The 27,351-nt window shown below is 47.8% G+C and overlaps 1 protein-coding gene across 4 annotated transcripts in view; it reads left to right on the top strand.

Moving 5' to 3' along the window:
* Positions 1–27,351, top strand: part of myo7aa (myosin VIIAa) — a 226,564-nt gene that overhangs the window by 179,145 nt on the left and 20,068 nt on the right. For all 4 annotated transcript variants that reach the window (XM_085999675.1, XM_085999676.1, XM_085999674.1 and 1 more), the window contains 11 exons: positions 1,267–1,436; positions 3,937–4,127; positions 6,089–6,213; positions 6,370–6,527; positions 7,720–7,873; positions 11,634–11,789; positions 12,199–12,304; positions 13,068–13,181; positions 15,911–15,998; positions 20,714–20,820; positions 26,634–26,819. In XM_085999675.1, the coding sequence (XP_085855801.1) occupies positions 1,267–1,436; positions 3,937–4,127; positions 6,089–6,213; positions 6,370–6,527; positions 7,720–7,873; positions 11,634–11,789; positions 12,199–12,304; positions 13,068–13,181; positions 15,911–15,998; positions 20,714–20,820; positions 26,634–26,819 (1,555 nt within the window). The remainder of the gene's footprint in view (positions 1–1,266; positions 1,437–3,936; positions 4,128–6,088; positions 6,214–6,369; positions 6,528–7,719; positions 7,874–11,633; positions 11,790–12,198; positions 12,305–13,067; positions 13,182–15,910; positions 15,999–20,713; positions 20,821–26,633; positions 26,820–27,351) is intronic.

Here is a 27,351-nt window from a genome sequence, read left to right as displayed (position 1 = left end):
CACAGCCAATGAAGCACTTTTTGAAGTGTAGTCACTGTTGTAATGTAGGAATTGTAGCAGCCAATTTGCACACAGCAAGCTCCCACAAACTGCAATGTTACAATGACCAGATAATCTGCTTTTTAGTGATGATTGAGGGATAAATATTGGCCAGGACACCAGGGAGAACTCCCCCCCCCCCCCCCCCCCCCTCCTCGTCTTGAGCCCACAACCTTCTGACACAGAGGCAAGTACTTCATTGACTGTAAAGCGCTTTGAGACGTCCAGTGGTCATGAAAGGCACTATATAAATGCAAGTCTTTTAATAAATCCAATAGGGAATTCAATTAAACTTCTTTACCCAGAGAGTGGTTGAAACGCGGAACTCATTACCACAAGGGAGTAATTGTTGTGGGGCTGGAGGAGGTTAGGAGATGGGGAGGGGCGAGGCCACGGAGGGATTTGAGAACCAGGATGAGAATTTTAAAATCGGGGAGTTGCTTAACCCGGAGCCAATGTAGGTCAGCGAGCACAGGGGAGATGGTTTAATGGGACTTGGTACGAGTTAGATAGATTGTGAAAGCTTGAGGGGACAGCTTTAGTTTCATCTCTAATTTAAACTAGACTTTCACCAATTTTCAAAGAATACTGTATACCTGCCCATTCCAAATGCCTGCCTTAAAAACCATTCCTAATGCAATGAGGAACACCACTATTTGAGTGCTGAATTGAGTTGCCATTTAAGGTCTTGTAGTGGGGGTGGGGTGGCAGTGGAACAAAACTGATTCCAGGTAGCGGCAAGCGAATGTCCTGCAGGACAAGCCTACCTCTACTTTTTGGTTACTTTTTGGCAACGTCACGAAGATGAGCGTTAGGATCTCGGGCAAGGCATTGGCTGCCGGTGCCCCTGGGTTGGGAAAGGGAAAACTCAATCAACTTGATCCCTACCACGCTGGAAGTTCATTTGTGGTCATTGGTTGAGAACAGAATTAGTCTTGCCCACGATGCCCTTTGTAGTTGGCGTTCAGCCGAAGCTGCGACAATAATGGCTATTTAGGCGAGGTCCTCGATACCTGTGGAAGTGTTTAAACCTCCCCACACCCCACATTAAAATAAGAGACAACACATTCGGGAGAAGAGGGGAGAAAAACAAAAGCATCTTTGGACTTGGAGCGAGTTCGCAGGCCTGCCCTATTGAAGGGTGAGGGGAGAGGAGGAGGGGGGTGCAATAAAATATCAGAAAATGGTGTCACTGTACTGAAAAGTCTCCCCTGTTTTGGATTCCAGGGGAGGCAAAATGCAAGGACAGAGCTTCACACTGGCGACCATCAAAGGCGATGAATACACCTTCACCTCCAACAATGCAGAGGATATCCGGGACCTGGTGGTGACTTTTCTAGAGGGGCTGAGGAAGCGGTCAAAGTTTGTTGTAGCTCTCCAAGATAACCCTAACCCCGGTGAGTGAGAGCGAGCAGGAAGTAACATTGGGGGGGTTCTTGACTGTGTTGTGTTTTTGTAGTCAGTAATCCAGGGGTTCGTAGGATATTGTAAGCTCCCTGGGTGGCCTCTCGGACTAGATCTGGACCAGGAGATGGTCTGCGAATGTGCGAACTTTTTCATTTTGTTTGTGTCATTTTGGCACCAAGGCACTTTCTCTCTTGCCCTTTCCGCTCCCCACCCCTCATGAAAATCCTGCCGTCATTCTTAGAACACCTTTATTTTAATTACGGTTCTCTTTAGGTCTATGCTTCTTGATATGCCATCAATGACTCAAAGACAAGGATTCAACTGAAGGCTTTTAATCACTAAGAACATAGCCGTATAGCAGGTCTTCCCACATCGGGTTCGTCTGGTAGTAAATGACTCATACAGCTCCTGAGACCTTTTATATGGCAAAAGACAGGGGCGTAGCCAATACACACAATAGGAACAAAAGGGGGCGGTGTAAAATACAAGCAGGTAAAATACAAGCAGGTAAAACACATGGGTTGATGAAGGCATATTTCATCACACTTCTACCGAAGGGAAGATGGTTTTCCTCTTTGAACTCCAGTGACCTACCAAGTCTGAGGTGTGGAAGATGAGGACAAAACTAAATGTGAGGGGAATATAATGATCCATGCAGACCCTCCCCACACACACTTTCCACCAAGTGCCATCTGACTCCGAGGCCAGTTGACCTAACCAGTCTCATCCAATGGCTCTTTGGAAATTGGTCACTTGTGGCTTGTGGAGCCCTCCCATGTGTTTGCACCTTCCCTTCGCTTCACCTCCAGGGGAAATGCTTTAGGAACATAAGCACATAGGAACAGGAATTTTTAAATTTATTATTATTCATTTATGGGATGTGGGCATCGCTGGCAAGGCTGGCATTTATTGCCCCATCCCTAATCGCCCTGGAGAAGGTGGTGGTGAGCTGCCTCCTTGAACCGCTGCAGTCCGTGTGGTGAAGGTACCCCCACAGTGAGTATACTTCCTTGTAGTGGTTTGGTACAACTGAGGGGCAGTTAAGAGTCAAACACATGCTGTGGGTCTGAAGTCACATATAGGCCAGACCGGGTAAGGTCAGCAGATTTCCTTCCCTAAAGGACATTAGTGAACCAGATGGGTTTTTACGACAATCCAATAGTTTCGTGGTCACCAGTACTGATACTAGCTTTTTATTCCAGATTTATTTAATTACCTGAATTTAAATTCTCCAGCTGCCGTAGTGGGATTTGAACTCGCGCCTCTGGATCATTAGTCCAGGGCTCTAGATTACTAGTCCAGTAACAGGAATAGGCCGTTCAGCCTGTTGCGCCATTCAATTACATTGTGGCTGACCTGTATCTCCGCTCCACTTACCCGCCTTGTTTCCAGATCCCTTGCCTAACAAAAGTCTGCCGACCGCTCAGTTGTGAAATTTTCAATTGACCCCCAGCGTCAACAACTTTCCCCAGCGCGCGGGTGGCGGAGGTCGGTAACTTTGCTTAAGAACCTTCCTGTTGGGTGTCACTTCCAAGAGTCTCAACGCCACATCGGAGGTGAGGTGTTGGATTTTCATTGAGGAGGTGGGACGACAACTTTCGGGGTTGTAGTCCCGCCTCCATTGAGTTGTAGCCAGCCCACGCGATTTTCACATGATTGACCTTGTCGAGCCCGCCCAGCGGGCTCAGCAGGCCAATTAAGGGCCACCCGGCAACAGGTGACGTCACAGATTGACATTTCATCTGTCAAGAGATTTTGACAGATGAAATATCAGTGTTTCACAGCTGTTTGAAGCTGTCAAACACTGACAATCTGTACTCCAGGTTAATTCCTTCCTCTCAGGATGATTGAGATCTCCCTGGAACAGAAAGCTGAATGCTGCAGATTATGACAGCTCGCGGCCATTCTGCTTTCTGTGCCGGTGAGATGAGGAACTCCCGAGACCTGAAGGAAGAAAGGCTGTAAAGGTAAGTAAAACTTCTTTCGACACTTTACACACACCAAACACACTTACCTCTGCACTCATGCACCCATCACCTACCTGAACGCCGGACATCTCGACCCCTCCAAGCCCGACAGTCCGCCTCGCTAACTTGGCGTGGTTTGGAGCCGTCTGGAATCCCACATTCAGGAATAAAAATAGGGATTAGGCTAAAAACTGCCTGCTAACTACTTGTTAACAGGCAGTTAATTGGCACTAATCCCCCCGCCTCGGGGAGGCGGGTGCCAGCACAGGTCGGGTACCCGCCTCCTTTAAAACTGGCATGGAGGCGGGTTGGGGGCGGGATGGGTTCGTGCCCCCCCCCCCCGATTTGAAGATTTTAAACCCCCCGCACGCCTCCAATCCCGCCTCCACGTCCCAATGAAAATCCTGCCCGAGGCCTCTGATCTCCGTTCGGGGTGGTGGGGACGCTGACGGTCTGTTCGGGGTGGGGACGCTGACGGTCTGTTCGGGGTGGAGATGTTGACAGTCTGTTCTCTTTTGCGCAGTCGGCGATGACTTGACGTTCCTCAGCTTCATGAAGGGGGACCTGATCATTCTGGATCATGACACCGGGGAGCAGGTGATGAGCTGTGGCTGGGGTCACGGGACGAATGAAAGGACCAAGCAGACAGGCGACTTCCCAACTGACTGTGTCTACGTCTTACCGACAGTCACCAAGCCAGCGGCTGAGATTGTGGTAAATTGTTTTTTTGCGGTACTAACGTGTTAGCTTTTGACACAGAAGAAAGAATGAATTTACATTAGTGCCTTATCGGGTCCTCTGGACGTACCAAATTGCTTCGTGTTACTTTTGAAGTACGGTCCCTGTTATGCAGGCAAATGTGGCAACCAATTTGCACACTGCAAGGTCCTACAAACCGCAAATGAGTTGACTGACGGTTGATCTATTTTTTGGTGGTGTTGATCAAGGGAGGAATGTTGGCCAGGACACGGGGAGACCTCGCTGCTCTTCAAATAGTGCCGTGAAATCTGACGTCCACAGAAGCAGACAACCTTGACGCAACATCTGAAAGGATGATGCTTCTCAACAATGCAGCACTGCCCTGAAGCTTGAGCCTAGCTCGGGTGCTAGGTTCTGGTGCTAAGTTCTCGCTCTGTCTCTGGCCCACTCTGTCTCTGTTGTTACTGGCTCATGATTGGGAGTGGGAATGTGGGCTGATTTTCCTCTTCCCTTGCCTGGAGGCACTGAAGCCAGTGATAGTGACCATCCCCCACCCAACTCCTGCCCTCAGAACAGAGGGGAGATTGACCCTGAAAACTTGCAGCACAGAGACACGACTTGGCTGTGATTCCACCACAGGTGAATAGGATATTGATCATGGCCCAGGCTCACAAAGACCTGCCCTCGTATCCCAGAGCATTAGGATGTATAATCGACGACACCACCGCCAAGTGTCTTTCTGGCCATTCATGCACTTGTTGTTTGTGGGATCTTGCTGTGTGCCAAATTAGCTGCCGTGTTCGCCCAAATAAATGAATTCACTTCAAAAGTAATCCATTGGTTGTAAAAAGACCTGAGGATGTGATGTGATGCGGTGCTATAGCAAGGCAAGTTCTATTTTTTGTTTCTATCTTTTTTCCCAGTACTTAAATCAACTGGACTTCCTCAAGAGGTGAGCTTAGATGTTGACAATTATGTCTCCTTTTTTTGCACTTCCAGCAAGGTAATACTTGACAATAGGAAATCTAGCTGTGATTCTCTTCCCCCACCCCTCCTATCCCCACTACCCCTGCTTGGCAATGCTGAGTCCAATTTTAATGCCCCACGGTAACTACACTTCAAAAATACTTCATTGGCTGTAAAGCGCTTTGGGACGTCCTGTTGTCGTGATATGTGCTGTACCAATGCAAGTCTTTTTCGTTGCTGCCCTGGCTAAGATCTAAACTGGGTGCAAATTGGGGATGGAACTACGGACCTTGCTTGCCTGGTTTAATGCTCAGTCCCTGAGCCATCTGCATCATGGAATCTTGCAGCATGGAAGGGGGCCATTCGGCCCACCGTGCCTGTGCCAGTTCTTTTGAAAGAGCTGTCCTTTTGGCCTCGCTCTTTCCCCGTAGCCCTGCAAATTATTCCTTTTTTAATTATACATCCAATTCCCTTTTGAAAGTTAACTGCTTCCATTAACTGCTTCCACCACCCTTTCAGACAGCGCATTCCAAATCCTCATACCTCGCTGCGTAAAACAAAATGCTCTTCATCCACCCTCTGGTTCTTTTGCTGATGATCTTAAATGTGTGTCCTTTGGTTACCGAACCTCCTGCCATTGGAAGCAAGTATCTCCTTGTTTCTCCTTTATTTACTCCATCAAAATCCTTCATAAATTTTGCACGCCTCTTTCAAATCTTCCCTTAACCTTCTCTGCTCCCAAGAAGAAGGGTCCTAGCAAGTAAATTCTTCTTTATAATAATAGAAAACGCTGGAAAAACTCAGCAGGTCAGGCAGCATCCATGGAGAGTGGAATGGAGTCAACGTTTGAGGTCTGGGACCCTTCGTCTTCGATCTGAAACGTTAACTCTGTTTCTCTCCACAGATGCTGCCTGGCCTGCTGAGTTTTTCCAGCGTTTTCTGTTGTTATTTCGGATTTCCAGCATCCGCAGTATTTTACTATCGTAAATTCTTCTTTACTTGTCTTCCAGTGCTTGGTTACCATGACACCAGGTCAGAGACAAGAAGCCATCAAGACATCCCAACTGTCCATAGCCGATTTGGAGGAGAAGGTTAAGCCTTACACCCTGGAAGAGTTCTCGTATGACTACTTCAGGTAGGGTCATCTTGTGTGACAACATGGACAAAGTCGGGGGGAAGAGGGGAGGAAGAGAAGAGCGAAAGAAGTTGGTGACATCCCATGGCACTGCTTAATTTTTTTTTTATTAAGTGTTTCGTAAAATTTTTCCTGAGATTTTTCTTAAAATTCTAGGCCACCTCCGAAGCACACCTTGAGCCGAGTGATGATCACAAAGAATCGTGGGAAAGACAAAATGTGGTCTTGTACCCGGGAGCCGATTAAGCAGCCTCTCCTGAAGAAGCTGTTGAATAATGAGGAGCTGTCTCAAGAATCCTGCCTGGTGTTTATAGATATCCTTTCGCGTTTCCTAGGGAATGGAATTTCAGTTGTGAAAACTGAGCTGTTTAAGAAATACTGACCCAGTACAAAAGTAAAAACATTATTTACTTGTGGGTTCAGTGATCAACTGAGCTTGTTCATTTTGTGTCCAGTTCTGGGCACCACACTTCAGGAAGAATGCCAAGGCCTTGGTAGCGGATGCAGAGGAGATTTACTAGAATAGTACCGGGGATAAGGTGACGTAATAAAACTCACTACGCACTTAGTTTGAGCATAAAGCAAGGCTTTAATCAGCTTGTTTCAGAACATGGAGGTCTAGTTGTATTTCACTAGTACCTTGTCTTACAAAATGTCCCCTGGGCAAGCTGGGCCCACGCCCGAGTATTTATACTCCTTGGACGGCGCCACCAGCTGGCCGTCCAGCGTTATTTCACGGGTAGTTTCTTGATGAATGATGAGATTTATAACATTAGGGACTTCAGTTACGTAGCGAGACTAGAGAAGTTGCAATTGTTCTCCTTAGAGCAGAGATGGTTAAAGGGAGATTTGATAGAGGGGCTCAAAATGATGAGGGGGTTTTGATAAAGTAGATGGGGAGAAACGGTTCCAACTGGCAGGAGGGCCGGTAACCAGAGGACCCAGATTTAAGATAATTGGAAAAAGAACCAGGGGTGAAAGGAGGTGAAATGTTTTTATGCAGCGAGTTATGATCTAGAATTAATTGCCTGAAAGGGTGGTGGCAGCAGATTAAAGAGTAACTTTTTCAAAATGGAATTGGATATATAAGGAAAGGGAAAGAGCAGGGGAATAAGACTAATTGGATAGCTCTTTCAAAGAGCTGGCACAGGCAAGATGGGCCGAATGGCCTCCTTTGGATGAGACGTTAAACCGAGGCCCCGTCTGCCCCCTCAGGTGGATGTAAAAGATCCCATGGCACTATTTGAGGTAGAGCAGGGAAGTTCTCCCCGGTGTCCTGGCCAATATTTATCCCTCAACCAACATCACTAAACACAAATTATCTGGTCATTATCACGTTGCTGTTTGCTGTGTGCCAATTGGCTGCCGCGTTTCCTACATTACAACAGGGACTATACTTCAAACGGACCTCATTGGCTGTAAAGTGCTTTGGGACGTCCTGAGGCTGTGAAATGCGCTGTATAAACGCAAGTTGTGTCTGTCATTGCCTTGACTCCGAGCCAGCACCTATCATGAAGTACATGGGTGACTACCCCTCCAAGCGCACGCGCACGGTGAACGAACTGACTGACCAGATATTCGAAGGTTCCTTGAAGGGGGAGCCGATGAAGGATGAGATTTATTGCCAGGTCCTTAAACAGCTCACCGATAACCACGTGAAGTAAGTCCAATCAACAAATTGACTGCTTTTTGGTGAATTGAGAACAGTCTGGAGTTGCATGTAATATAATAAAGACTAATAAAATATAAAAGCTAGTGTCAACAATGGTGACCATGAAACTACTGGATTGTCATAAAAACCCATCTGATTCACTAATGGCCTTTAGGGAAGGAAATCTGCCGTCCTTACCCGGTCTGGCCTATATGTGACTCCAGACTCGCAACAGTGTGGTTGACTCTTAGCTGTCCCTCTGAAATGGCCTAGCAACCCATTCAGTTGTACCCAAACCTGCTATGACAAAGTCACTGTGGGAGTACCTTCACCGCACTGACTGCAGCAGTTCAAAAAGGCAGCTCATCACCACCTTCTCGAGGGCAATTAGGGATGGTCAATAAATGCTGGCCTTGCCAGCAACGCTCACAGCCCATGAATTAATTTTTAAAAAAAGTTATATTTGGTTAGACCACACTTGGAGTACTGTGTACAGTTCTGGTCGCCATATTGTTAAAAGCGTATAGAGGTACTGGAGAGAATGCAAAAAAGACTTGCAAGAATGATACCAGAAATGCGAGGGTATACATATCAGGAAAGGACGAACAGGCTGGGGCTCTTTTTTCTTGAAAAGTGAAGGCTGAGGGGGGGGACCTAATAGAGGTCTTTAAAATTATGAAAGGTTTTGATAGAGTGGATACAGAGAGAGTGTTTCCACTTGTGGGGAAGAGCAAAACTAGAGGCCATCAATATAAGATAGCCACCAAGGAATCCAATAGGGAATTCAGAAGAAACTTCTTTACCCAGAGAGTGGTGAGAATGTGGAACTCGCTACCACAGGGAGTGGTTGAAGCGAATAGTATCGATGCATTTAAGGGGAGGCTAGACAAGCATCTGAGGGAGAAGGGAATAGAGGGTTATGCTGATAGTTAGATGAGGAAAGACGGGAGGAGGCTCGAGTGGAGCATAAACACCGGCATGGACTGGTTGGGCCGAATGACCTGTTTCTGTGCTCTATATTCTATGTATATTTGCAATCTGCATCAATGAAATGTATTCAAATTTTTGCTGATGATACAAAGATTGGTGGGAATGTAAGTTGTGAGGAGGATGCAAGGAGGCTTCAAGGGGATATAGACAGGCTAAGTGAGTGAGCAAGAACATGGCAAACGGAATATAATGTGGAGAAATGTGAAGTTATCCACTTTGGTAGAAAAGCAGAGTCTTTTTTAAATGGTGAGAGATTGGGAAATGTTGGTGTTCAGAGGGACCTGGGTGTCCTTGTACACGAATCACTGAAAGTTAACATGCAGGTACAGCAAACAATTAGGAAAGCAAATGCTATGTTGGCCTTTATTACAAGAGGATTTGAGTACAAGAGTAAAGACGTCTTACTGCAACTATATAGGACCCTGGTGAGACCACACCTGGAGTACTGTGTACAGTTTTGGTCTCCTTACCTAAGGAAGGATATATTTGCCATAGAGGGAGTGCAACGAAGGTTCACCAGACTGATTCCTGGGATGGGGGGATTGTCCTATGAGGAGAGATTGAGTAGACTAGGCCTATATTCTCTAGAGTTTAGAAGAATGAGAGGGGATCTCATTGAAACATACAAAATTCTTACAGGTCTTGACAGGGTAGATGCAGGGAGGATGTTTCCCCTGGCTGGGGAGTCTAGAACCAGGGGTCACAGTCTCAGAATAAGGGGTCAGCCATTTCGGACTGAGATGAGAAGTTTCTTCACTCGGAGGGTGGTGAATCTTTGGAATTCTCTCCCCCAGAGGGCTGTGGAGGCTCAGTCGTTGAGTATATTCAAGACAGAGATCGATAGATTTTTGGATATTAAGGGATATGGGGATAGTGGAGATGAGGTAGAAGATCAGCCACAATCTTGTTGAATGGCGGAGCAGTTCCGAGGGGCTGAATGGCCTACTAATGTTCCTATGCTACAAAAAATGCTGGATTTGTGCATTTTCTTTTTGTAAATTGAAGTGAAATACATTGATCAAATTGAAGATAACATATTTGAAGTCAGATTGTTGTATTTACCCTATCCTTGGGTAAGAGACCTTTCAGTTGTATTTTTCTCTTCCTCGTTGCATCTTGTGCACCATCCCTGGTCAGTGTCCATGCTGGTTACCTACTTGATGCAGGAGTGTAATGATGGCTGCACGGCTTCAAAGAACGGTCAGGAATTGGAGAGAAAATAAATGCAAGAGGGGGATGTTAGGGAGTGATTTGTATGTGTAAAGGTAGTTGGTGATTGGAATGACTAAGAGTGGCTAGGAGGACATCCACACTTCCAGTGGGGATTGTGGCGGGAACGCTGGTAGCTTTCTCCAACCACGCAGGGCATTCCAACCCACGTTAGCTGCCCAACTTGCACCCGGAGTGAAACCTACCTGAGCAGAGAGTGGGGATTGACCCTGGGATCATCTTTGGAGATGAAGACTTGGCTCCAATAGTGAGGGGGGCGGAGAAGTTTAGCAGTCTGGAAATCTTGAAGAACTGGTTTCCCTCTGGTCCTGCTGAATTTAACAGCAGGACTTGATTAAGTGGAGTGGAGTTTGTTGGGCCGGGGGGATGCACTCCTCCTCCTGACCCACAAGTAGTAGTTGGAAAGGCACTTTGATGTTCCATCCAGCAGTCCTCTCCTCGCCTCTCCTCAGCTGCCGGGTTTCCTGAGGCCTGGGAAACCCGGCCGGTCAGTGTTAAAGCTGGAGCGGAGTACAGGAGCAAGGAAGTCTTGCTGCAGTTGTACAGGGCTGTGGTGAGACCACACCTTGAGTATTGTGTGCAGTTTAGGTCGCCTTATCTGAGGAAGGATGTTCTTGCCATGGAGGGAGTGCAGTGAAGATTCACCACACTGATACCTGGGATGGCAGGAATGACGTATGAGGAGAGATTGGGTTGATTAGGCTTATATTCGCTAGAGTTTAGAAGAATGAGAGGGGATCTCATTGAAACTTATAAAATTCTAACAGGACTAGACAGACTAGATGCAGGAAGGATGTTCCTGGTGGCGGGGGAGTCCAGAACCAGGGGTCACAGTCTAAGGATAAGAGGACTTAGGACTGAGATGAGAAATTTCTTCACCCAGAGAGTGGTGAACCTGTGGAATTCTCTACCACAGAAGGCAGTTGAGGCCAATTCATTAAATATATTCAAGAAGGAGTTGGATATATTTCTTAAGGCTAAAGGGATCAAGGGATATGGGAAGAAAGCAGGGACAGGGTACTGAATTTGGATGATCAGTCATGATCTCATTAAATGGCGGAGCAGGCTCGAGGGGCCGAATGGCCTACTCCTGCTCCTATCTTCTATGTTTCTGCTAGAATCTTGGGCACACAGCCCCACGTAAATATTTACATGAGGGACCCACCGCTGAGAGAAGGTTGGTCACCCGCCACCTCCTCCCTCACCTCCGCTAAAACCGGAATTGGGTGGGTTGAGTCGGGTTTGACTTTATTAATACCCACCCGAGTTTTGGGGTTAAAATGACCCCCTTTATCTCCGAGCTGCTGGACAGTAGAAGGCCCTTCCTTCAACTATTGACTGCATTAATTTCAATCGCCACTCTTGAAGGGGCGTGTTTGCATTGGAAGGTTATTGACGCGGCTGTGTGTAAATAGGTCTTGTGATCCGGTCAGTTGCTGCATGACCTGATACGACCCTCGCCTGTTCCCTTCCCAAGTTGGTGCTGATTGTCCCCATTTTAGCTGCTGATGGTGACTTACCGATTTGGGTCCATTGCCTTTTCCGTTAGGTACAGCGAGGAAAAAGGCTGGGAGCTGCTCTGGCTGTGTACGGGACTCTTTCCACCCAGCAACGCCCTCTTGCCTCATGTCCAGAGATTCCTACAGTCGCGGAAAAGCCACATGCTCGCTCCTGACTGCATGCATCGACTCCAGAAAGCACTCCGGTAAGAACACTCCCTCTCATTGTAGACCCAAAGTCTTTCTCTTGTGATTTTGGTTAGGTAAAGTATGTTCCGTCCTCCTTTCTCCTCCCCCCCCCCACCCCCCCCCCCCCCCCCCCCCCCCCTCCCCCCTCCTGCTCCCACCCCCCCCCCCCCCCCCCCCCCCCCCTCTCCCATCCCGGGCAATATTTTTTCCCTCCACCAACGTCACTAAAACAGATGATCTGGTTATTATCACATTGCTCTCTGTGGGATCTTGCTGTGTGCAAATTGGCTGCCGTGTTTTCCTACATTATAACAGTGACTACACTTAAGTACTTCATTGGCTGTAAAGCGCCTTGGGACGTCCTGAGGTTGCAATATAAATGAGATTTACAGAGTTGCTCCTTCTTCTTCTGTTGACTATGTGCAGGAACGGCTCCAGGAAGTATCCACCTCACCTTGTAGAAGTGGAGGCTATTCAGCACAAAACCACTCAGATATTCCACAAAGTCTACTTCCCTGATGATACAGACGAGGTAAGTGAAGGATGGTATACCCTGTGTAAAAGTAGAAGTATTGTACCCATCAGGAAAGGATGAACAGGCTGGGTCTCTTTCTCTCCTGAAAAGAGAAGGCTGAGGGGTGCCCTAATAGAGGTCTTTAAAATTATGAAAGGTTTTGATAGAATCGAGATGATCTTATTGAACGGCGGAGCAGGCTCGAGGGGCCACATGACCTCCTGCTCCTACATCTTATGTTATGTACACAAAGAGAATGTTTCCACTTGTGGGGGAAGAGCATAACTAGAGGCCATCAATATAAGATAGTCACCAAGAAATCCAATAGGGAATTCAGAAGAAACTTCTTTACCCAGAGAGTGGCGAGAATGTGGAACTCGCTACCACAGGGAGTGGTTGAAGCGAATAGTATAGATTCATTTAAGGGGAGGCTGGACAAGCATCTGAGGGAGAAGGGAATAGAGGGTTATGCTGATAGATTTAGATGAGGAAAGACGGGAGGAGGCTCGAGTGGAGCATAAACACCGGCATGGACTGGTTGGGCCGAATGGCCTGTTTCTGTGCTGTATATCATGTGTAATCCTGTGTAATTGTATTAAATAGCGTACAAGAGTGTAACATCCCCAGTGCCTGTATTTTTTTATAATATGGAGACTAGAACTGTGCACTGCTCTTGAGTGTAAATTTAAGATAAGAAGTGAAAATGTAAATACTGCAATGCCACGAGCAGTACAAAATCTCACGACCCGGAGCCCTAAAGCGTGATCATTCCAATCCACAGGCCTTTGAGGTGGAGTCGAGCACCAAGGCTAAAGATTTCTGCCAGAATATCTCGGCCAGACTGCTGCTGAAGTCTCCCGACGGGTTCAGCTTATTTGTCAAGATCTCTGACAAGGTAATGGGCTTCTGAGGCGACGGTGAGGAAGTATGTGTACGAAACGAAACAAAACACTTGGAGATGCTGGAAGTTTGAAGCGGGTCTGTGGGCATCTGAAGAGCAAAGATGGGTTAATGCACGGGGCATGGGGTAGGGACTAGAAAGCCCCACTTGTAGGACTGACTGCAGTTTGTAACAAGACCTGCCAACTGGCCTAACCCAAGGGTCCCAACAACACTGTATTTATATTGAGCCCCTCAATTAGTAGAACGTTGTGTTTTACTAGGAGGAGGGAGAAGGGAGGGCATGGTTGAAGAAAGAAGCTTTAAGACATTTAACCTGAAGCAAGAGGGAGGTAGCCAGGCTAGCAGTTTATCCCAGATGTTCAAACCTGCTCATCCACATTAATCTCAAATTTCGTGCAACTGATGCACCGAGACCATGTCCCCTGGTAGTTTTGATCAGAATGCTTGTACTTTGACCTTTTCTCTTGGATTTTAGATTTGCGCTGCTCCATAGTCTGAGATGCCCCAACTGTACCTGGCCCCAACCTTTCCATGACAGTGAGGCGATGTGCTGCCCTCCGGATGGCCGGAACAGTTGCCGTTGTGTGAAAACGTGGGCATTTGTCGAGCAACAGGAGCAGGCCATTCAGCCCCTCAAAGCCTGATTGACCTGAGATCATGGCTGGATCTGGATCTTAACTCCATTCACCTGCCTTGACTCCTTTTATATACCCTTGTCTATTGATCTCGGATTTAAAATTATTAATTGATGACAGGCCACTTGTGGTATTTCAGGCGCTCGACCGTTTGTACAGCCGGTTCCTCCTCAATAACCCCTCCGAGGATGGTAAGAGTGTCCTTCTCTCCTCTCCTGCCACTCCGAGTTACTTCACTCTCGTAGCCTTTGGAAATTATTAATTGATCATCTGTTTTTTGGGGGCGAGAGTTCCACACTTCTACCACCCTTTGTGTGAAGGAGTGTTTCCTAACCCCTCTCCTGAATGGCCTGGCTCTGATTTTTAAGGTTATGTCCCCTTGTCTTAGGAAAACATTCCGCAGGTAGCAATTTCCCGAGAGTGTTCTCTTTCTCCTCCCCCCCCGCCCCCCACAGCTTCGCCAGAAGATTGTAATAAGCCACGGGAGAACAACATCCAGGGCTATCCACCGATCTTACACTGAAGTTACGACGTGAGATTGTGAGAACCGCCCCAGACGTTCTACCTGTCCTGAGTACTTTGAACCTAAAATGGTGGCTCTCTACTGCCATGTTAGAGTAAACAAAGCAAGATCTCTGTGCACTCTTCTCTCCCCACCCCCCAGTCTTGGCTACGGCTCCAGATCCAAACCCCCTTGTTTGGGTCCCTGATTCTGTTGCTCTGGGCCGTGTGAGGATTGGATTCAATTCAATTCAATTTTATTTGTCATATATGCAGCAGATGTGTGTACTGCACAATGAAATGTTAATTTTTACGAGTCCTCCCAACATTGCAATAAATATGGCATAACAATGATAAAATACTAATAGAAATACAGTAATAATAAATAAAACAACAGTAATAAATTATACGTTCATGAGTCTTATGGCCTGGGGGTAGAAGCTGTTTCGAAACCTGCTGGTACGAGACCGTATGCTTCGGTATCTCTTGGGACGGGAGCAGGGTGAAGAGGTTGTGGCTGGGGTGACTCGCGTCTTTGATGATTCTCAGGGCCTTCCCCCGGCACACCTCTGGGTAGATATCCTGCACAGCAGGTAGTTTAATTCCTATAGTATGTTGTGCAGCTTTCGCCACCATCTGTAGAGCCTTGCGGTCTGTGGCGGTGCAGTTGCCATACCAGGTAGTGATGCAGCCAGACAGGATACTCTCTGGTGCACCGGTAGAAGTTGGTGAGAATCTGGGGGGGCCATTCCAAATTTCTTCAGTCTCCTGAGGAAGAACAGGCGTTGGCATGCCTTCTTCGTTACAACGTCGATGTGATGAATACACCCAGGAATTTGAAGCTGCTGACCCTCTCCACCTCCGCCCCTTTGATGTAGATTGGGGTGTGTCCCTCCCCCTACCGCTTCCTGTAGTCCACGATCATCTCCTTTGTTTTGCTGATGTTGAGGGAGAGGTTGTTGTACTTGCACCATTCTGCTAGAGCTCTTACCTCCTCCCTGTAGCCTGTCTCGTCGCCATCTGTGATCAGGCCTACAACGGTAGTGTCATCAGTAAACTTGATGATGGAGTTGGAGTTGTGCGTGGCCACACAATCGTGAGTAAACAGGGAGTACAGCAGGGGGCTGAGCACGCAACCCTGGGGAGCTTCCGTGTTCAGGATCAGTGTTGAGGTGTTACTGCCTATTTTCACCACTTGGGGTCTGCCCATCAGGAAGTCCAGGATCCAGTTGCATAGGGAAGTGTTAAGTCCTAGCTCACTGAGCTTGTTGACAAGCTTGGAGGGGATAATGGTATTGAATGCTGAACTATAATCAATGAACAACATTCTCACATAGGTGTTCCTCTTATCCAGGTGTGATAAGGCAGTGTGTAGTACAGTGGCGATGGCATCATCCCTAGATCTTTTTGGGCGGTAAGCAAATTGGAGTGGGTCCAGTGTGTCAGTTAGTAAGGAGTTGATGTGGGTTTTGACCAGCCTCTCAAAGCACTTCATGATGACAGAAGTAAGTGCTATGGGGCGGTAAGGAAATTCGTGCTGCGTGTGAGGAAACGGCTGCTAATGGTGACCATGTTGATTTGTCAGGTGATCAGCGTTCCGGAAGGAGACTTCTTCTTTGACTTTGTGCGACATCTCACTGACTGGATCAAAAAAGCTCGGCCGGTGAAAGACGGTAAAGAATGAAATAGAATTTGGCTGTTTAACCCGTCGTGTTTTAGTTTGTAAAACCTATCCTGGGGGGGTGTGTATTCCTCTTTTCGTGCTTTGGTCCCTGTTAATCTGGAGATTTAAGGGGCTGTTTTTCTTGGTGCAAATTGATCATTTGAGGGGGAGGAAGGGCGAGCGTGCCGGGGGGGGGGGGGGGTGGGGGGCTTGCTTGCTGGCCGGCCATGCATATTGTGATTATCTGGCCATTGAAATCAATGGATGGAGACTCGCCGAGAGGGGTGGGATTTCCCTGTGATTTCCCGATTTGTAGATGAGGTTCCACGCTAGCAGGATTTACTTAGCAAATTGGGCCATGGGTTAATGGCAGCACAGCAAATGTCAAAGTAAGAAAGAAAGCTTGGCTTTCTATAGCACCTTTCATGACCTCGGAACATCCCAAAGCACTTTACAACCAGTGACGAAATTCACTGTTTGTAACGTCGGAAAGGGACAGAGTCTAACGGGAGCAGTGCAGCAGAGAATAAGGCCAAAGCAGGGAATAATGGTTAAAAAATGTAAATTAAAGGCTCTTTATCTATCCGAATGCTTGAAGCATTCGTAACACGATAGACGAACTAGTAGCACAAATAGAGTAAATGGGTTTGATCTAATAGCCATTACAGAGACGTGGGGGTCGATTTTCCTGGAGCCGTCAGGCGGGGTTTCAGGCATGTGGGGGGGGGGGGGGAAATCCTGAAATCGGGGGTCCCGTCCAAAACCCGCCTCCACGTAAGTTTCAGGGGAGGCGGGTACCCGCCCCGCACTGGGGCCTGCCGACCCGAGGCAGGAAGGGATTAGTGCCAATTAACTGCCTGTTAACGGGCAGTGTTTAGCCTAATCCCTATTTTGAGGGGTGTCGTGTGGGATTCCCGACGTCGGGTTGGAGCAGGCGGGCCGTCTGGTTGAAGGAATCGGAGGGGTTGCGATGTCGGTGTTCAGGTGAGTGATGGGTGCATGAGTGCAAAGGTAAGTGTGTTTGGTGTGTCTAAAGTGTGTAAAGAAGTTTAAATTACCTGTACTTACCTTAACAGCCTTTCTTCCTCTAGGTTTCGGGAGTCCATCACTCAGCCGGCACTGAAAGCAAAATGGCTGCGAGCTGTCAAAAGTGACAGCCTTCAGCTTTCATTGCCGGTGAGACTTCTAACTGAGCTTGTGTAGAAGGACTCGGGTTAGAAGTCAGACTGTCAGTGTTTGGCAGCTTCAAACAGCTGTGAAACACTGATATTTCATCTGTCAAGACCTCTTGACAGATGAAATTTCAATCTGTGACGTCACCTGTTGCCGGGTGGCCCTTAATTGGCCTGCTGAGCCCGCTGGGTGGGCTTAACAAGGTCAATCAAGGGAAAATCGCGTGGATTGGCCGAACGTCGATGTAGGCGGGACTAAAACCCGACAGTTGTAGTCCCGCCTCCTTCCCGACAGCTTTATGAAAATCTACCCCGTGGTTGTAAGGTGGCCAAGATTAGGAACTAAATGTTCCAGGGTACTTGATGTTTTGAAAATACAGGCAGAATGGAAAAGGAGGGGGAGTAGCCCTGATAATTTAAGGATAAGGGCTAAACCATTTAGGACAGAGATGAGGGGGAATTTCTTCACTCAGAGAGTGGTGAACCTGTGGAACTCATTGCCACAGAGGGCAGTGTACGCCAGCTCATTAAATATATTTAAGAGGGAATTAGATATATTTCTACGGGCAAAAGGGGTTAAGGGTTACGGAGAGAAGGCGGGGACGGGATACTGAATTAAAGGATCAGCCATGATCTCATCGAATGGCGGAGCAGGCACGAAGGGCCGAATGGCCTACTCCTGCTCCTATCTTCTATGTATCTATCTATGTATAATAAAGGATGACATGAGGACAGTAGAGAGAAAGGATCTCGGCTCGGAAGATCAGGAAGTAGAATCAGTATGGGTGGAGATGAGGAATGATAAGGGGCAGAAAACACTGGTGGGAGTAGTATATAGGCCCTCTAACAGTAACCATACCATTGGACAGAATATTAATCAAGAAATAGTAGAAGTTTGCAACAAAGGTAATGCAATAATCATGGGGGACTTTAATCTTCATATAGACTGGACAAATCAAATTGGCAAAGGTAGTCTTGAGGACGAACTCATGGAATGCATTCAGGACAGTTTCCTAGAACAATACGTCATGGAACCAACCAGGGAACAGGCTGTTTTAGATCTTAGGCTGACCAAAAAATTGATTAAAAGGGGAAAATTAGAATGAGAGAAAGTTAGCAAGAAATCTAAAAGCAGTATGTAAGAGCTTCTACAAGTATGTAAAAAGGGAGAGAGTAGCAAAAGTAAACGTTGGTTCCTTAGAGGCTAAGACAGGAGAAATTATTATGGGGAATAAGAAAATGGCAGAAACATTAAACAAATATTGTATCTGTCTTCACAGTAGAAGACACAAAAAGCATACCAAAACTGGTGGGGAACCAAGGGTCTAATGAGGGTGAGGAACTCAATGTAATTAATATAAGTAGAGAAACTAATGGGACTAAAAGCCGACAAATCCCCTGGACCTGAAGGCCTACATCCTAGGGTTCTAAAAGAGGTGGCTGAAGAAATAGTGGATGCATTGGTTTTGATCTTCCAAAATTCCCTAGATTCTAGAACGGTCCCAGCGGATTGGAAGGTCTCAAATGTAACATCACTATTCAAAAAAGGAGGGAGAGAAAAAACGGGGAACTACAGGCCAGTTAGCCTGACATCAGTCATTGGGAAAATGCTGGAATCCATTGTTAAGGAAGTGGTATCAGAGCACTTAGAAAATCATAACATGGTTAGGCAGAGTCAGCATGGTTTTATGAAAGGGAAATCGTGTTTGACAAATTTATTAGAGTTTTTTGAGGATGTAACTAGCAGGGTGGATAAAGGGGAACCAGTGGATGTAGTATATTTGGATTTCCAAAGGGCATTCGATGAGATGCCACAAAAGGTTATTACACAAGATTAGGGCTCATGGGGTTCGGGGTAATATGATAGCATGGATGGAGGATTGATTAACTGACAGAAAATAGAGAGTAGGGATAAACGGATCTTTTTCAGGTTGGCAGGCTGTAACTAGTGGGGTGCCGCAAGGATCAGTGTTGGGGCCGCAGCTATTTACAATCTATATTAATGACCTAGATGAAGGGGCTGAGTGTAATGTAGCCAAGTTTGCTGATGATACAAAGCTAGGTGGGACAGTAAGCTGTGAGGAGAACAGAGTCTGCAAAGGGATATAGATAGACTGAGTGAGTGGGCAGTAAGGTGGCAGATGGAGTATAATGTGGGGAAATGTGAGGTTATTCACTTTGGTCGGAAGAATAGAAAACCAGAATATTTTTTAAATGGTGAGAAACTTTTAAATGTTGGTGTTGAGAGAGATTTGGGTGTCCTTGTGCAAGAAACACAGAAAGCTAGCATGCAGGTACAGCAAGCAATAAGGAAGGCAAATGGCATGTTGGCCTTTATTGCAAGGGGGTTGGAGTATAAGAGTAAGGAAGTCTTGCTACAATTGTACAGGGCCTTGGTGAGACCACACCTGGAGCATTGTGCACAGTTTTGGTCTCCTTATCTAAGAAGGATATACTTGCCTTGGAGGCGGTGCAACGAAGGTTCACTAGATTGATACCTGGGATGAGAGGGCTGTCCTATGAGGAGAGATTGTGTAGAATGGACTGATGCACTCGAGTTTAGAAGAATGAGGTGTGATCTCATTGAAACATACAAGATTCTGAAGGGGATTGACAGGGTAGATGCTGAGAGGTTGTTTCCCCTGGCTGGAGTGTCTAGAACTAGGGGGCATCGTCTCAGGATAAGGGGTAGGCCATTTTAAGACAGAGATGTGGAGGAATTTCTTCACCCAGAGGGCTGTGAATGCTGAGTCTTTGAGTATATTCAAGGCTGAAATAGATAGATTTTTGGACACTCGGGGAATCAAGGAATATGGAGATCGAGCGGGAAAGTGGAGTTGAGGTCAATGATCAGCCATGATCTTATTGAATGGTGGAGCAGGCTTGAGGGGCCGTATGGCCTACTCCTGCCTGTATTTCTTATGAAACACTGCAGCCAACTTTTGCACAGCAAGCTCCCACAAACAGCAATACAATAATGGACAGATCATCCGTTTTTAATGATGGTTGAGGGATAAACGTTGGCCCAGGACACCAGGGGATAACTCCCCTGCGCTTCTTCGAATTAGTGCCATGGGATCTTATACGTCCTCTTGAGAGAGCAGACGGGGCCTCGGTTTAACTTCTCCTATGAAAGACTACACTTCCTCGGTACTGCACTGGAGTGTCGGCCTAGATTTTTGGGCTCAAGTCTCTGGAGTGGGACTGTTGAACCCCACAACCTTCTGACTCGGAGGCGAGGGTGCTGCCCACTGAGCCACGGCTGACGCTGACACTGTCGAGTTGCAATCTGGTGTCGTGTGAGGAGACACAGATGTGTGCTAAATCATGCGGGAGTCCAGATGTCCGCCGGTACTTCAGAACAACACTGGGACTGGCGCAGAAGTTCTGATTCTCGCATGAAGCGGTGCTTTTGTTTAGTGGGTGTTGCCATCCAGTAGAGGAGCCTGCTTTCATATTGCAAGTTTTTTTTAGGATCATTAGTTCAGTCTGTTTGTAAAACAAAATGGAAGGTAACAAAAGGCAAGTGAGTTTTTGAATCTGTGTTTTCCAGGTGTAGTGCCTTCTCTGACCTACCAGGTTTTCTTCATGAAGAAACTATGGACGCATACAGTTCCTGGCAAAGACCAGATGGCGGACTCCATCTTTCATTATTATCAGGTAGAATGCTGACCTCAGTAGAATTTAACTTTCCGGACAAGGTTGAGACGTTGCACGCAATTCTGAAATGAAAAAGAATAGATTGAGTTGTAGGGTAAATTGGCCGATCCCTCACTCCCAAACCGAGGAGCATCAGGGCTGGTGTTGTAGCTGACGTTCCCCCCCCCCCCCCCCCCCCGCAAGCTGCACGGCTGCGCACCAATCGGGAGGTCCCGTGCTCACCGCTCGCCAGCTGTAACGCTGGAAAAGATGTCGCGCAGTAAATTTAAAGGGACCGCGCACCTAAAATAAAAATTGGAGGGACACATTGGTTGTAGCCCCAACCCCAGTGCCCATTGGGTGAACTTTAGGATCAGTGAGTTTGCCTTTCGATTCCCTGTAACCATTTACTCTGGCAAGTTTATAAAAGTGCATCGCACGTTGAACGATAAACCAATGATCCAATAGCCTGCTGTTAGCTATGCTCTGTGCAGTGTTACGTGTCTTAAATATTCAACAGACAGCTGACTGAGCAATTGGATAACACGGCAAGTATCCACACTGCCCACGTTGGACAGCTGGTTGATGTAATCTGCTGGGTTGGTGCAGCACTGATCATCTGTTCGTTGTCATTGGAACCTTTTTTAAAAGCACGTTTGATAAAGGTCCAGCCCAGTCGACCCTGCAAGTCCTCCTCGCCAGCATCTGGGGACTTGTGCCAAAATTGGGAGAGCTGTCCCACAGACTTCTCCTTAGGCAGTCCCTCGGAACCGAGGATGACTTGCTTCCACATTAAAAATGAGTTCTCGGGTGACTGATGAGTCCAATGCGGGACCTACAGTCTCTGTCACAGGTGGGGCAGATGCTGGTTGAAGGAACGAGTGGGTGGAGTGCGTGGGTTGACTTGCACTTGGCTTCCGCTTGCTCCCGGCGAAGAGACTCGAGGTGTTCGGCGCCTTCCCGGATGCTTCTCCTCCACTCTGTGTGGTCTTGGGCCAGGGATTTCCAGGTGTCGGTGGGGATGTTGCACTTTTTCAAGGAGGCTTTGAGGGTGTCCTTGAAGCGTTTCCTCTGCCCACCTGGGCCCCTCTTGCCGTGTCGGAGCTCCGAGTAGAGCGCTTGTTTTAGGAGGCCTATATCAGGCATGCGGACGATGTGGCTCGTCCATCGGAGCTGATCGAGCGTGGTCAGAGCTTCGATGCTGGGGATGTTGGCCTGAGCGAGAACACTGACGTTGTCTAGCAACAGCCTGACATATTCATACACTCAGACTCGTACCTTTCAGCCAATGTCCCAGATTTCTCCATCACCATCTCTGGGTATGTCCTGTCCCAGCAGGACAGACCCACCAGGGGTGGCGGCACAGTGGTATACAGTCGGGAGGGAGTGGCCCTGGGAGTCCTCAACATTGACTCCGGACCCCATGAAGTCTCATGGCTTCAGGTCAAGCATGGGTAAGGAAACCTCCTGCTGATTACCACCTACCGCACTCCCTCAGCTGATGAATCAGTATTCCTCCATGTTGAACACCATTTGGAAGAAGCACTGAGGATAGCAAAGGCACAGAATGTACTCTGGGTGGGAGACTTCAATGTCCATCACCAAAAGTGGCTCGGTACCACCACTACTGGCCGAGTCCTGAAGGACCTAGCTGCCAGACTAGGACTGCGGCAAGTGGTGAGAGTACCAACACAAGGGAAAAACCTACCTGACCTCGTCCTCACCAATCTACCTGTTGCAGATGCATCTGTCCATGACCGCATTGGTAGCAGTGATCACCGCACAGTCCTTGTGGAGACTAAATCCTGTCTTCACACTGAGGACACCCTCCATCGTGTGGTGTGGCACTACCACCGTGCTAAATGGCACTGATTCAGAACAGATCTAGCAACTCAAAATTGGGCATCTGAGGTGCTGTGGGCCATCAGCAGCAGCAGAATTGTATTCCACCACAATCTGTAACCTCATGGCCCAGCATATCCCTCACTCTACCATTACCATCAAGCCAGGGGACCAACCCTGGTTCAATGAAGAGTGTAGACGAGCATGCCAGGAGCAGCACCAAGCATACCTAAAAATTAGGTGCCAACCTGGAGAAGCTGCAACACCGGACTACATGCATGTACACTACAAGTAGGGAAGTTATGCTAAACCTGTATCGAACCTTGGTTAGATCACACTTGGAGCACTGCGTACAGTTCTGGTCGCCATATTATAAAAAGGATATAGAGGCACTGGAGAGGGTGCAGAGAAGATTTACAAGAATGATACCAGAAATATGACTGTATACATATCAGGAAAGGATGAACAGGCTGGGTCTCTTTCTCTTGAAAAAAGAAGGCTGAGGGGTGACCTAATGGAGGTCTTTAAAATTATGAAAGGTTTTGATAGAGTGGATACAGAGCGAATGTTTCCACTTGTGGGGAAGAGCAAAACTAGAGGCCATCAATATAAGACAGTCACCAAGAAATCCAATAGGGAATTCAGAAGAAACTTCTTTACCCAGAGAGTGGTGAGAATGTGGAACTCGCTGCCACAGGGAGTGGTTGAAGCGAATAGTATAGATTCATTTAAGGGGAGGCTGGACAAGCATATGAGGGAGAAGGGAATAGAGGGTTAGGCTGATAGATTTAGATGAGGAAAGACGGGAGGAGGCTCGAGTGGAGCATAAACACCGGCATGGACTGGGTGGGCCGAATGGCCTGTTTCTGTGCTGTATATCCTGTGTAATGCTAAACAGCGGAAGCAGCATGCTATAGACAGAGCTAAGCGATCCCACAATCAATGGATCAGATCAAAGCTCTGCAGTCCTGCCACATCCAGTCGTGAATGGTGGTGGACAATTAAACAACTGAAAGAGGAGGAGGCTCCATGAATATCCCCATCCTCCATGATGGTGGAGCCCAGCATGTGAGTGCAAAAGACAAAGCTGAAGTATTTGCAAACATCTTCAACCAGAAGTGCCGAGTGGATGATCCATATCGGCCTTCTCCTGAGGTCCCCACCATCACAGATGCCAGTCTTCAGCCAATTCGATTCACTCCATGTGATATCAAGAAACGGCTGAGCGCACTGGATACAGCAAAGGCTATGGGCCCTGACAACCTCCTGGCTATAGTGCTGAAGACTTGTACTCCAGAACTAGCCGTGCCTCTAGCCAAGCTGTTCCAGTACAGCTACAACGCTGGCATCTATCTGACAATGTGGAAAACTGCCCAGGTATGTCCTGTACACAAAAAGCAGGACAAATCCAATTTGGCCAATTACTGCCCCATCAGTCATAAGTAAAGTGGTGGAAGGTGTCATCGAAAGTGCTATCAAGCGGCACTTGCTCACCAATAACCTGCTCTCTGGTGTTCAGTTTTGGGTTCTGCCAGGATCACATAGCACCAGACTTCATTACAGCCTTGGTCTAAACATGGACAAAAGAGCTGAATTCCAGAGATGAGGTGAGAGTTACTGCCGTTGACATCAAGGCAGCATTTAACCGAGTGTGGCATCAAGGAGCCCTAGTAAAACTCAAGTCAATGGGAATCAGGGTTTTTTTTGGGGGGGGGGGGGGAAACTCTCCACTGGTTGGAGGCATACCTAGCACAAAGGAAGATGATTGTAGTTGTTGGAGGACAATCATCTCCGCCCCAGGACATCACTGCAGGATTCCTCAAGGCAGTGTCCTAGGCCCAACCATCTTCAGCTGCTTCATCAATAACCTTCCCTCAATCATAAGTTCAGAAGTGGGGATGTTCACTGATGATTGCACTGTGTTCAGTTCCATTCTCAACTCTTCAGATAAGAAAGCAGCAAGACCAGGATGATATTCAGGCTTGGGCTGATGTGTGACGCGAATGTTACTTGCCACAGAAGTGCCAGGCAATGACTATCTCCAACAAGCGAGAGTCTAACCACTGCCCCTCGACATTCAACGACATTACCATCACTGAATCCCCCACTATCAATATCCTGGGAGTCACTATTGACCAGAAACTTAACTGGACCAGCCACATACATACATGTGGCTACAAGAGCAGGTCAGAGGCTGGGTATTCTGCAGCAAGTGTCTCGCCTCCTGACTCCCCAAAGCCTTTCCACCATCTACAAGGCACAAGTCAGGAGTGTGATGGAATACTCTCCACTTGCCTGGATGAGTGCAGCTCCAACAACACTCAAGAAGCTCAACACCAGCCAGGACAAAGCAGCCCATTTGATTGGCACCCCATCCACCACCTTAAACATTCACTCCCTCCACCACCGGCGTACCGTGGCTGCAGTATGTACCATCTACAAGATGCACAGCAGCAACTCGCCAAGGCTTCTTCGGCATCACCTCCGAAACCCGCCACCTCTTCCACCCAGAAGGACAAGGGCAGCAGGTGCATAGGAACACCACCACCTCCAAGTTCCCTTCCAAGTTACACACCTTAGAAATATATCGCCGTTCCTTCATCGACACTGGGTCAAAATCCTGGAACTCCTTCCCTAACAGCACTGTGGGAGTACCTTCACCACATGGACTGCAGCGGTTCAAGAAGGTGGCTCACCACCGCCTTCTCAAGGGGCAATTAGGGATGGGCAATAAATGCTGGTCTTGCCAGCGATGCCCACATCCCATGAAGGAATTTATTTAAAAAAATAAAAAAAAATAAAAAAATATTGTTCCAGTGCCAATCGGCGATGGAAGGTCATGAGGGGAGTCTGCCTGAGCCTTGGTCCTTGTGGTTGGTTGTACAGCAGCATACCTACAGGTCTTGGGACAGGTTCTTGTCTTCCTAACAAAATGTATCATTGCCTTCTGGTGTTGCAAGCAGCTACACCAATTCTGATTCATCAGTTATACCAGTTCATTGGGGTCCAAACGGGCTCGCGCCATAGTGTGAAGGTTCACAGCGGTGAGCTTGCACTATGAATTTCCAATCTTGGCCATGCCTCTGGGAGAGTCACCGAATGAGCATCTCCTTGGAAGGAGGGGTGTTGCAAACCTCTGCTCCTTCACCTCCATGGCAGTTGTCTTTAGAGTAGCTCCGTGTGAAGACCCGGGACCAGCTCATTGCCCCCTCCTTTTAAGGTGGCTGTTTTTGTATCTTCTCACACTCCACTTGACGAGAGTAGTGGGAGGATTCGCAGTCTGACAGGCCGTGACCGGAATGCTCCTTCCATGGCCCTAAGCTCTGGAATTTTCTCCCTAAACCTTTGCCCCTCTTTTTCCTCATTTTAAGACACTCCTTAAAACCTACCTCTTTGACCAAGCTTTTGTCCTAATTTCTCCTCATGAGGCTCGGTGTCAAATTTTGGTTTATAACGCTCCTGTGAAGAGCCTTGGGAACGTTTTACTAGTTAAAGGTGCTGTAAAAATTGTTGTTGGCCATCTCCGTCCTCCTCTTCATCTCCGTCATACCAACCGAGAGGGCGGCCAGTCCTTTACGGCAGGAGGTTTTTATGGACTCCCACAACCCGGGCGGGGGGGAGACACACCCAAGCCTGTCGGACACACTAATCCCACAGGGCATCAACACAGAATTCAAAGCTGAGGACCGTCTGGAGCGAGGTTTGAACCCTTGCCCCTCTCGACTCGGAGGCAGGAGTGCTACCACGAAGTCAAAGGCCGGCTCCTTTTTAAAAAAAAAACTTATTTGCGAGTGGCATAGTGAGACAGAGCAAAAGAAAGGCAAGAAATGTACCTCGTTAGAATCTCGCCTGACTGCAAAAGTGCCGTCACCATAGCAGGTTAACTTTTGGACTAGAACCTAGCTGAGAAGGGACGCAGACCGCCTGCACTATTAAGCTGCAAAGGAACCGGCAGCCTGAAACTGTAGCTTTCTTTTCTATTCTCGTTGCAGGAGCTGCCGAAATACCTGCGAGGTTACCACAAGTGTTCTCGTGACGAGGTGCTGCAGTTGGCTGCGCTCATTTACAGGGTGAAATTCGAAGACGATAAGTCCCAGTTCCCAAACATTCCCAAAATGCTGAAGGAACTGGTGCCACAGGATTTGATCCGACATGTCTCGCCCGATGACTGGAAGCGGGTGAGATGTTTGCCGCAACTTTTTTTTTGGATTCCCGTTCGGAGGAAGTGGGAGTCGCTCACCCAGTTGCCCGGTGGTGGTGGTGGTGGCGGGCGGGCAGTTTTCTGTGACTGACTGAGCGGCTTGCTAGGCCACTTCACAGGGCTGTTGGGAGTCAACCACATTTGTGTGCGAGTGTAGTCGCATATCGGCTAGACTGGGTAAGGATGGCAGGTTTCCTGTGCTAAAGAACAGCAGTGAGCCGGCTGTGTTTTCACGACAATCTGACAGATTTACCTCCGACAGTGCGGCGCTCCCTCGGCTCTGCACTGGGAGTGTCGGCCTAGCTTTTGTGCTCAAAGTCTCATGGAATGGGGACTCGAACCCACAACCTTCTGACTCCGAGGCGAGAGAGTGCTGCCCACTGAGCCATGGCTGACACTGTAGTCTGACACTCCGGTGCAGTGGGTCAGTTCCACGCTAGGGCAGTGCATTTACTAGCTGAGCCATTGAGCTAGCGAAGGTTGCCTATTTTATTGTGGGAGCGCAGAGA

This window comes from Somniosus microcephalus, chromosome 10 (genome assembly GCF_052327205.1).
Source record: "Somniosus microcephalus isolate GS21.2 chromosome 10, FLI_Smic_1.0, whole genome shotgun sequence".
Lineage (NCBI taxonomy): Eukaryota > Metazoa > Chordata > Chondrichthyes > Squaliformes > Somniosidae > Somniosus > Somniosus microcephalus.
Note: the sequence above shows the minus strand (reverse complement) of the source record. Positions and strands in the feature narration are given on the sequence as shown.